Source organism: Colobus angolensis, unplaced genomic scaffold (genome assembly GCF_000951035.1).
Source record: "Colobus angolensis palliatus isolate OR3802 unplaced genomic scaffold, Cang.pa_1.0 Scaffold18, whole genome shotgun sequence".
Lineage (NCBI taxonomy): Eukaryota > Metazoa > Chordata > Mammalia > Primates > Cercopithecidae > Colobus > Colobus angolensis.
The window spans coordinates 516,930-529,037 of NW_012114932.1; the positions used below are offsets into that span (position 1 = coordinate 516,930).

At 39.4% G+C, this 12,108-nt stretch overlaps 1 protein-coding gene across 1 annotated transcript in view; it reads left to right on the forward strand.

The window, feature by feature from the left end:
• VPRBP (Vpr (HIV-1) binding protein) overlaps nt 1–12,108 on the forward strand; it is a 124,303-nt gene that overhangs the window by 57,302 nt on the left and 54,893 nt on the right. Inside the window, exons 6-8 of the mRNA XM_011939299.1 lie at nt 9,033–9,170; nt 11,039–11,551; nt 11,865–11,966. Coding sequence (XP_011794689.1) covers nt 9,033–9,170; nt 11,039–11,551; nt 11,865–11,966 — 753 coding nt within the window. The remainder of the gene's footprint in view (nt 1–9,032; nt 9,171–11,038; nt 11,552–11,864; nt 11,967–12,108) is intronic.

Consider the following 12,108-nt stretch of genomic DNA (forward strand, 5'->3'; position numbering starts at 1 on the left):
AATTACAGATGATTTAACTGGGCTTTTTGAAAATTTCCATGTTGTCCTTGTAGGAAAATCATCTCTGGTTCATTATAGTTTCATCATTGTAGATCTAAAAAGAAATGAATGCCCTTTGGAGGTTAGAAACACTATTTAAGGGAAATTATGAATAATAAAGCTTTCTGCAAGAACAGTTTTATCATTTCTTAATTAATGGTTTATTGGGAGAAGTGACTTACTCCATTGTGCATTAGATTGGAAATTGTCTTGAATCCAGTGTTTAGAGAACAGATTGCAAGCCTCTTTCATACTGTGTTACTTGATTACGTGATGATCTGTACTCTTCAGAAGTATCTATCCTATGCAGTTTTTTTAATGAATCAATATTTCTTAAAATTTAATTATAGCAATTAATGAGTCAGAAATCATTATTTCTCAACAAATTGACTATTGGTGTTCCTCAAAGTTATAATTAAGAGTTATTCAGCCTGGATAACCTAAGGAGACCTCATCTACAAAGAGGTGGAGTCTCTTTGTGGGTGTAGTGGTGCACACCGTAGTCTTAGCTGCTTGGGAGGCTGAGGTGGGAGGGTTGCTTGGGCCCAGGAGGTGGAGGCTGCAGTGAGCTGTGATTGTGCCCCTGCTTTCCAGCCTGGGAGACAGAATGAAACCCTGTCTCAGAACAGAAAAGAAAAAGACTTACTGCTCTAGGACAGTGTTTTTCAAATTTTGTGAAACATAGTTATGTACTTTTTTTTAAAACCTTGAAACCCAGTCCATACATTTTTTTTTTTTTTTTTGAGATGGAGTCTCACTCTGTCGCCCAGGCTAGAGTGCAGTGGCCAGATCTCAGCTCACTGCAACCTCCGCCTCCCGGGTTCACGCCATTCTCCTGCCTCAGCCTCCCGAGTAGCTGGGACTACAGGTGCCTGCTACCTCGCCCGGCTAGTTTTTTGTATTTTTAATAGAGACGGGATTTCACCGTGTTAGCCAGGATGGTCTCGATCTCCTGACCTCGTGATCCGCCCGTCTCGGCCTCCCAAAGTGCTGGGATTACAGGCTTGAGCCACCGCGCCCGGCCCAGTCCATACATTGTATGTATGAAAAAGAAGTTTCAAAACAGTTTACTCTTAGTGCAATTCATTCTGATACTTTTTTACTTTCTTTCTTTTTTAAAATGCTGGTTCAGTGTACTAAGTTGATTTTATTCAGCCACTGTTTTTAAAAAGTTGTTGACTTTTACTTTCAGAGATATTGAAAAAAAGCTTTACATTTTTTTTTTTGAGACTGAGTTTTGCTCTTGTTGCCCAGGCTGGAGTGCAGTGATGCGATCTCAGCTCACTGCAACCTCTGCCTCCTAGGTTCAAGAGATTCTCCTGCCTCAGCCTCCCGAGTAGCTGGGATTACATGGACCTGCCACCATGCCCAGCTAATTTTTTGTATTTTTGGTAGTAATGGGGTTTCACTATGTTAGCCAGGCTGGTCTCAAACTCTTGACCTCAGGTGATCCACCCGTCTTGGCCTCCCATAGTGCTGAGATTACAGGCATGAGCCACTGCACCTGACCTAAAATCTATTTATTTTTAAAATATATATGAAAAAATAGAGACAGAGTCTCATTATGTTGCCCAGGCTGTTCTCGAACTCCTGAGCTCAAATGATCCTCCTTGACTTGGTTTCCCAAGGTGCTGGCATTACAGGCATGAGCAACTCTGTCTGGGCTAAAATTTATTTTTATTTAAAAGTATTTGCAGGCTGGGCAACATAGTGAGACCCCTTCTGTAAATATATATATATGTGTGTGTGTATATATATGTGTGTGTATATATATATATATATGCTGAGTGTGGTGGCACATGGCTGTAGTCCTGGCTAGTCGGGAGTTTGAGGCAGGAGGATTGCTTCAGCGCAGGAGTTCGAGGTTGCCGTGAGTTATGATTATGTCACTGCATTCCGGCCTGGGTGACAGAGTGAGACCTTGTCACTTAAAAAAAAAAAGAATTTCCTTTTTATATTTTTCATTGCTAGTGTGTAGAAATGCAACTGATTTTTGTATGTTGATTTTGTATCCTATAACTTTGCTGAATGTGTTTCTTGACAGGTTTTTTTGTGTATGGAGTCTTTAGGGTTTTATACATATAAGTTCATGTCATTTGGCAACAGATGTAATCTTCTTTCTCTCTAATCTGGGTTCTTTTAATTTCCTTCTTTATGTCTAATTAGTTTCACTAGAACTTCCAGTACTATGTTTAATAGAAGTGGCAAAAGTGGACACCTTGACCAGGTGTGGTGGCTGACGCCTGTAACCTCAGTACTTTGGGAGGCCGAGGTGGGAAGATAGTTTGTGCTCAGGAGTTCAAGACCATCCTGGGAAACACAGGGAGACTTTGTCTCTTAAAAAAAAAGTGGACAATTTTTTCTTGATCTTAAGGGAAAGCCTTTGAATCTTTCACTGTTGAGTATGATATTAGCTGTGAGTTTTCATAAATGGCCTTTATTATGCTGATGTTTCCTTCTATTTCTAGTTTATAGTTTTTTCATTATAAGGTATTGACTTGTCAACATTTTTTTGGTATCAGTTGCAGTGGCCATGTGGCATGTTGAACTATCTTTAAATTCCTGAAATACAGTTTATTTAGTCATGATGTATAATCCTCTTATGCTGCTGAATTCATATTCCTAGTATTTTGTTGAGGATTTTTATAACTATAGTCATTAGTGATATATTGGTCTATAGTTTTCTTTTCTCATAGTGTCTTTAGCTTTGGTAATGCTGGCATCATAAAATGAGTTACAAAGTGTTACTTCCCAGTCAATTTTTGGGAGGAGTTTTGAGAAGGATTGGTATTAATTCTTCTTTATTTTATTTAATTATTTAAAGAGATGGGTCTGGTTTTGTTGCTTAAGTTGTCTCGAGCTCCTAGCCTCAAGCGATCCTCCTGCCTCAGCCTCTCAAATTGTTGGGATTACAGATGTAAGCCACTGCACCCGGCTTTAATTCTTCTTTAGATGTTTTGTAGAATTTACTAGTGAAGTCATTGTGTCCTGGGTTTTTCTGTTTTGGGAAGTTTTTGATTATTGATTCAATTTCCTTGCTACTTATAGGTCTGTTTAGTTTTTCTGTTTCTTTATGAGTCAGTTTTGGTAGATTTGTCCATTTTATCTTGGTTATCCAATTTGTTGTTGTACAATTGTATATGGTATTCTCTTATAAATCTTTTTATTTCTATAAAGTTGATAGTAATGAGGCCTGTTTCATTTCTGATCCTAGTAATTTGAGTCCTCTCTTTTATTCTTGACCTGTCTTGCCAAAACTTTGTCAATTTTGTTGATCTTGGTAGAGAACTTTTAGTTTCATTGACTTTATTTATTTTTCTGTTCTCTATTTCATTTTTCTCCACTATAATCTTTATTATTTCTTTTACTAGCTTTGAGTATTGTTTTTTTCTAGTGTCATATGGAATAAGGCATAGTTAGGCCTAGTTCCAAATTTGATTTGAGATCTTTCTTCTTTTTTAATTGTATGTGTTTGCAGCTATAAATTTCATTCTGGCTGGGTGCAGTGCCTCACGCTTATAATCCCAGCGCTTTGGGAGGCCGAGGTGAGTGGATCACCTGAGGTCAGGAGTTCGAGAGCAGCCTGGGCAACATGGTGAAACCCCATCTCTACTAAAAATACAAAATTATCGAGGCGTGGTGGCGTGTGCCTGTAGTCCCAGCTATTTGGGAGGCTGAGGCAGGAGAATCACTCAAACTCAGGAGGCAGAGCTTGCAGTGAACCGAGATTGTGCCATTGCACTCCAGCCTGGGCAACAAGACCAAAGCTGCATCTCAAAAAAAAAAGAGAAATAAATAAATAAATTTCATTTTAACCACCACCTTTGCTGCATTCCTTGGGTTTTGGTATGGTTGTGTTTTCATTTGTCCAAAGTGATTTTCTAATTTCCCTTGTGATTTCTTTGACTCATTAGTTATTCCATGATGTTTAATTTCCATGTATTTGTGAATATTATAGTTTTCTGATATTGTTGATTTCTAGTTTCATTGTGTTGTGACTAGAAAAGATTGTGAGATTTCAATCATTTTAAAAAATTTATTAAGACTTGTGGCCTAACATATGGTTTACTCTGGAAAGAAAAAAACGTAAAAGAACATGGAAAAAGTTCTATGTGTACTCGAGAAGACTGTGTAATCTGCTGTTATTGGGTGGAGTTCTCTGTGTACATCTTTTAGGTTCAATGTCTTATAGTGTTGTTCGCGTTCTCTGTTTCCTTATTGATCTTCTGTCTGGTTGTCTTAATCGTAATTGAAAGTGAGGGGTATAGAGTTTTTGTTTGCATAGTGAAGAAGTTCTGAAAATAGATACTATACCGGTAATAGTTATTTAACATTGTGAATGTACTTAGTCCTACTGAATTATACTCTTAAAAATGGTTAAACTATTGGATGTAAAATAAGGAATCCGAACTCTAAGAAAAGTCCAAGACTCTATGAAAAAACAAAAATTATAGTTACGGAATTTAAAAACTTAGTAAATGAGCTGGGTATAGGGATGCATGCTTATAGTCTCAGTTGCTCAGGAGGCTGAGGCAGGAGGATCCCTTGAGGCCAGGAATTCAAGATCAGCCTGGGCAACAAAGTGAGACCCCTGTCTCTATGAGTTAGAGTGAAGTTTAGACAGAGCTGAAGATACAATTAATGGACTGGAAGATCTGACAGGATAACTAATAATGAAGCTCCTAGAAATAAGAAATGAAAAGTATAAAAGAAGTTGAAACATTGACTAGAATTAGAAAGTTCAGAATATCTAAAGGGAGTTTCAGGTAGAGGGAGTAGAGAGATGAGAAAGGACAAAGGCATATTCAAAGAGATGACAGCATTCAGAGAGATGACAGTAGAATTTTAAAAATTAATGAAAGACATCACCATTCAGATTCAGAAAGTACAGTGAAGATTACCAAAGAGGAGATCTTAAAAGCAACTAGAGTAAAAAAAATTCCTGCAAATAATCAAACAGAGGAAACTTTGCCACAGTGGCAGTAGAGGTCAGAAGATAGTAGAAAACATCCTCAGTGTCTGTTTGTAAACATAGGACTATTTTTTTTTTAAAATTGAGTCAGAGTTTTGCTCTGTTGCCCAGGTTGGAATGCAGTGGTCTGATGTCAGCTCACTGCAACTCTGCCTCCTGGGTTCAAGTGATTCTCCTGCCTCAGCCTCCTGAGCAGCTGGGATTATAGGCATGTGCCACCACACCCAGATAATTTTGTATTTTTAGTAGAGATGTGGTTTCGCCATGTTGACCAGGCTGGTCTCAAACTCCTAATCTCATTTGATCCACCCGCCTCCGCCTCCCAAAGTGCTGGGATTACAGGCATGAGCCACCGTGCCTGGCATGTAAACCTAGAACTGTTAATCAAAAGAAACAGTTTAGGAGGACAAAAGTTGGAACAGAATTCTTCATAACATGTCAGTGGAAGAGAATAGATAGAATTAATATTTTAAGTTTCTTATACTGTTTGGGAAAAGGGCACAAAGAGATACACTGAAAATACATGGTAAATATATTCTATATCAGTAGAAATTTTACAACAAAATTTCCAAAAATGTGTTCTTCAGAGTAGATTTTTTTTTTTTTTTTTTGAGAGACGGTCTTGCTCTGTCACCCAGGTTGGAGTGCAGTGGCGCAATCTCAGCTCACTGCAACCTCAAGCGATTCTCATGCCTCAGCCTCCCGAATAGTTGGAACTACAAGCACGCGCCTCTGTACTCAGCCAATTTTTGTAATTTTACGAGGTTTCGCCATGTTGGCCAGGAGGCTGGTCTTGCACTCCTGACCTCAAGTGATCCACCCGCCTTGGCCTCCCAAAGCGCTAGGATTACAGGCATGAGCCACCATCCCCAACCCATAGTAGGAATTTTTAAAAAATGGTAAAAACTTTTGGTAATATATAGGAGAATGAGCTGATGACTCTTTTGAAGAATTTAAGAAAAAGAAAATATTAAGTTTTAAAAAATATTTAAAAATTATTATTATTATTATTATTATTTTTGAGACAAAGTTTTGTTCTTGTTGCCCAGGCTGGAGCACAGTGGCACGATCTCGGCTCACTGCAACCTCCACCTTCCGGGCTCCGATTCTCCTGCCTCAGCCTCCTGAGTAGCTGAGATTACAGGCACCCGCCACCATGCTGGCTAATTTTTGTATTTTTGTTAGAAATGGGGTTTCACCATGTTGACCAGGCTGGTCTCAAACTCCTGACCTCAGGTGATCCACCCTCCTTGGCCTCCCAGAGTGCTGGGATTACAGGTGTGAGCCACCATGCCCAGCCAGTATTTTTTTTATTTTTAAATTTATTTTTATTTTTATTCTTTTTAGGGATGGAGTCTCGCTTTGTCACCCAGGCTGGAGTGCAGTGGTGCAGTCCTAACTTACTGCAGCCTTGAACTGCTGGGCTCAAGTGATCTTCCTGCCTCAGCTTCCCAAGTAGCTTCGACTACAGGTGTCCACCACAATGCCCAGCTAATTTTTAAATTTTTTTGTGTGTGTGGAGATGGGGTCTTGCTATGTTGCCTAGGCTGGTTTCAAACTCCTGACTTCAAACACCTGACTTCAAGTGATCCTCCTGCATTGGTCTCCCAAAGCGTTAGGATTACAGGCACGAGCCACTGCTCCCAGCCTTAAGTACGCTTATAAGAAAATTAAGAACTTGGCCAGGTGCGGTGGCTCACACCTGTAATCCCAGCTCTTTGGGAGCTGAGTGGGAGGCGGGTGGATCCCCTGAGGTCAGGAGTTTGAGACCAACCTGGCTAACATGGTGAAACGCCATCTCTACTAAAAATACAAAAATCAGCTTGGCATGGTGGTGTGCACCTGTAATCCCAACTACTCAGGAGGCCAAGGCAGGAGAAATGCTTGAACCTGAGAGGCAGAGGTTGCAGTGAGTCGAGATTGTGCCACTGCACTCCAGCCTGGGTGACAGAGCAAGACTGTGTCTCAAAAAGAAAAAAAATGAACTGTTGTTTAGCAAAAGACACTGGCAAAAGCAAGAGTACTTCACAGAAGCAAAAATCTGAATGGTCAACACATAAATGAAAAAATGCGGAACTTATTTAATAACCAAGGAAATTCAAATTAAGTGAAATGCTATTTTTACACCCATCAGACTGATAGTGGTAGTGTTGGCAAAGATGTGGAAAAAGGAAGAGAACTTTTATTCACTATTGGTGGAAATGTGAATTGTTGCAATCACTTTGGAAAAGTTTGGCCTCATCTAGTAAAGTTGAGCATGCACATACCCTATGTGACTGCTCAGACTGATAGTGGTAGTGTTGGCAAAGATGTGGAAAAAGGAAGAGAACTTTTATTCACTATTGGTGGAAATGTGAATTGTTGCAATCACTTTGGAAAAGTTTGGCCTCATCTAGTAAAGTTGAGCATGCACATACCCTATGACCTAGCAGTTCTGTTGCTAGATTTGTATGTTAGATACTTGGCTAGCACAAACATAGTTTATATCATCATTATTAGTCAAGCGAATAAAATAACAGAGTATGGCAGTGAAGAGCATCTGTAGGGGTACACTGTCTAGGTTCACATCCTAGCTTTGCCACTAACTAGTTTTGTAACTTTTGGTTCATTAGCCTCATTGTGATTCATTTTCCTCATCTATAAATATAGTACCTGCCCAATCCTACAGGCTTGATATGAGGATGAGATAAATTAATATTTGTAGCCTGTCTTGAGTGCTATTTAAGTGTGCTACATGCAGCAATATAGATGAATCTAAAAAACATATGCTGAGTAAAAAATAAGTTGCAGCAGAATATATACACTATCACAATTTATGTAGTTCAAAAGCATATAGCAGCTGACAAAGTTTAACAAGAAAATTCTTAAAATTTAGGAATGTTTAAACCTTGCAGGAAGTGGCATAAGGAGGGGTACATTGGAGGTTTCTATTTCTTTAAAAATTTTTTTATTTTTAAATTTGTGATCTGGAAAAGGCAAAAGAATTTTAATGTATTATTTATTTTTATTTTATGTTTTTATCAATTTTGGCCTACAGAAGGTTTCTATTTCTTAAGCTGGGCAGTAGGACATAGGTGATTTTCAAGTTCTTTGGACCATGCATGTTTATATGTATTTTATTTCATAATAAAAGATAATTACAAAATAAGTTTGAGAGGCCAGGCATGGTCACTCACGCCTATAATCCTAGCACTTTGGGAGGCCGAGGTGGGCGGATCACTTGAAGTCAGGAGTTCGAGACCAGCATGGTCAACATAGTGAAACCCCGTCTCTACTAAAAAATAAAAAACTTATCGGGAGGCTGAGGCAGGAGAATGGCGTAAACCCGGGAGGCGGAGCTTGCAGTGAGCTGGGATCCGGTCACTGCACTCCAACCTGGGCGACAGAGCGAGACTCCGTCTCCAAAAAAAAAAAAATTAGCCGGCTGTGGTGGCACATGCCTATAGGCCAAGGTACTCAGGAGGCTGAGGCAGGAGAATTGCTTGAACCTGGGAGACAGGGGTCGCAGTGAGCCAAGATTACACAACTGCACTCCAGCCTGGGCGACAGAGTGAGACTTTGTTTAAAAAAAAAAAAAAAAAAAAAAAGAAGGTTCTGGTATGTGGGGCTAAATTAAACACTGCTTCTCAGATCGTTAATATATTATTGTGAGCTTCTATGAGGGTTACTTTTCAGTGATCCCCAGTTGATCATGGAGCCTTTCGGAAGTTAGCATCTAGATTAGGACTATATTCTGGAGATTGTTAATTTTTAGCTTGAGTTTTATTTATTTTTTAATTATTTTTTTCTGACTGCAAAAACCTAAAAGAGATAGATTGAGTTTTATTGGCTGAATAGGCTTCTTTTGCACAGATACTTTATATAATTAAGGAACTTACTGGATGCTGTAGTAGTGCTTTTTTTACTCTTATGAACATTGAAATATTAAAATTTTTTTCATGAGACTGAAATCTTTGCTTATATTGTTAATCATGAACGTGGACTTTTTCCGAAATGTACTATTTAATTTCCTTTACTATAGGAGGGCATTGTTGAGAATCTTTTCAAATGGGCCCGAGAGGCTGATCAACCATTGAGGACATACTCTACTGGACTGTTAGGAGGTGCTATGGAAAATCAAGACATTGCTGCCAACTATAGAGATGAAAATTCACAGCTGGTAAGGACTGTATTAGAATAAATTTCTGTATAAGTTGGGAGAGTATTCACAAATTCTTTGTTACCTGAATCTGAATAAGTAGATCATATTGATTACCTTGTACTGGAGCATGGCTATAATTTCAATATTAGTTTCCATAAGAGTTTTTAAAAATAGAAAATAGCTGCTTTTTTTTTTTTTTGGAGACGGAGTTTTGCTTTGTTGCCCAGTTTGGAGTGCAGTGATGCGATCTTGGCTCATTGCAACCTCCGCCTTCCGGGTTCAAACAATTCTCCTGCCTTAGCCTCCTGAGTAGCTGGGATTACAGGTGCCCGCTACCATGCCCGGCTAATTTTTTGTATTTTTAGTAGAGACAGGATTTCACCATGTTGGTCGGGCTGGTCTCGAACTCCTGACCTCATGATCTTCCCACCTAGGCCTCCCAAAGTGCTGGGATTACAAGCGTGAGCCACCGTGTTCGGCATAAAATAGCAACTTTTAATCTTGTCAAGGATGATGACGTTGTATGCCAATAAAGAATAGTAACATTCCGTGTTTCCCTTTTCATAATTTGTGTTATGAAAATTTTCAAACATGTAGTAAAATTGAAAGCATTTTACGGTGAACAACTACATCTATACGTCACCTAAATTGATTGTGAACACTTAAAATATCCATCCATCTGCCATTTTTTTTTCCCTCCCCCCCATCAACTTTTATTTTAAGTTCTGGGGTACCTCTCCCGGATATGCACATTTATTACATAGGTAAACATGTGTCATGGTGATTTGCTGCACAGATCAACCCATCACCTAAGTATTAGGCCCAGCATCCATTAGCTCTTCTTCCTGATTCTCTTCCCACTCTCCTTCGACAGGCCCCAGTGTGTGTTGTTCCCCGCAATGTGTCCCTGTGTTCTCATCGTTCATTTCCCACTTATAAGTGAGAACATGCAGTGTTTAGTTTTCTTTTCCTGTATTAGTTTGTTGAGGATAACAGCTTCCAAGTGCCCTTCCTTTTATCTTTCCACTATTCTAATTTAAAAAATGCAATTCAAAGTAAAGTGCACACATAATCCCTCTTTTTTTTGAGATGGAGTTTCACTCTTGTTGCCCAAGCTGGATCACTGCAACCGCCGCCTCCCGGGTTCAAGCGATTCTCCTGCCTCAGCCTCCCCAGTAGCTGGGATTACAGGCGAGCGCCTCCATGCCTGGGAAATTTTTTGTATTTTTTGTAAAGACGGGGTTTCACCATGTTGGCCAGGCTGGTCTCCAACTCCTGGTCTCAGGTGATCCACCCATCTTGGCCTCCCAAATTACTGGGATTACAGGTGTGAGCCACTGCGCCTGGCCATCCCTCTCTGTTTAAAATGAAACACAGTACCACTTTATAGGGTTGGCCCAAAAAGTAAGTACTTAGGAAGTGAAAAAAAAAAAAAAAAAAGGAACTTGAAAAATGATAATGTAGTTATGTATAATATAAATGGCAATATCTAATGGAATACAACCTGCAGTAGATAAAAGTTTGAGAAACTTTCATGTTTGGTTTTCAACGACACATGAGAAAAATCATGAATATATCTATTTTCTCCCTCTTCAGGTGTGATGGTCCAGGTCAAGTTGACCCAAACAGATCAGTTGTCAATGATGTATTTTACGTGCAAATCTTCTGGTTTGGGTTCTCTGGAAAATTTTATGAGGAACAATACTTAGCTGTTACTTATTTCATCAATTTGTAGGAATCAAAGCAACATATTTGTCAAATTGTTGCTATTACCAGGTATTGGGCTCACTGTATGAGTCTCCAGTTATGTGGAAATAAGAATTATTAAGGATTAGTTAATCCTTAATAAAGAGGCACCCCGTTTTTCTCCAATTATCTGTTGATAGGTGGCAATAGTGCTTCGAAGACTGAGGGAGCTACAGCTACAGGAAGTGGCTTTGCGGCAGGAAAACAAGCGTCCCAGTCCACGGAAGCTCTCTTCTGAACCCCTTTTGCCTCTGGATGAGGAAGCTGTGGATATGGACTATGGTGACATGGCTGTAGATGTAGTGGATGGAGACCAAGAGGAAGCTTCTGGAGACATGGAGATCTCCTTTCATCTTGATTCAGGCCACAAGACCAGTAGCAGAGTGAACTCAACAACCAAACCTGAGGATGGAGGATTAAAGAAAAACAAGTCAGCAAAACAGGGTGACAGGGAGAACTTTAGGAAAGCCAAGCAAAAGTTGGGTTTCTCATCTTCTGATCCAGATCGCATGTTTGTTGAGCTGTCTAACAGCAGCTGGTCAGAAATGTCCCCCTGGGTGATTGGCACCAATTATACCCTTTATCCTATGACTCCTGCTATCGAGCAGCGACTCATTCTCCAGTATTTGACCCCTCTAGGAGAGTATCAGGAGGTAAGCTTATTGGAAAGAGTACTGTTCACACATAGGAATTATTGTGTTCATTTCTCTGGTATTTTATGGTAGCATTTTATACAAAGATATATTCTAACTCTGCCACAAACAAGACTTTGCATGAAACTGGTCAAGTCTTATGCAGGTTGTTCCTGATATGGTCTGTTTGATTACAGTGCGTGTGTACATTTATCTTCATAGGGAGGGAGGAAGAGGTGTGTCATTTCTTTAGGCTTCTATCCTCAAAGAGTGGAATAGGAAATACATGAAAATAAAACCAAAATTTAAGACTTATATTTGGTCTTCATTTCAGCTACTTCCCATATTCATGCAACTTGGATCACGGGAGCTGATGATGTTCTATATTGACCTGAAGCAAACTAATGATGTCCTGCTTACATTTGAGGCACTAAAGGTAAAGTTCTTAAAAATATTGGATCACTGGGGATTTTTTAAAAACTTTATTTTTTTTTTTAATTTATTTTTTTAAGATGGAGTCTCACCCTGTCTCCCAGGTTGGAGTGCAGTGGCGCGATCTCGGCTCACTGCAACCTCCG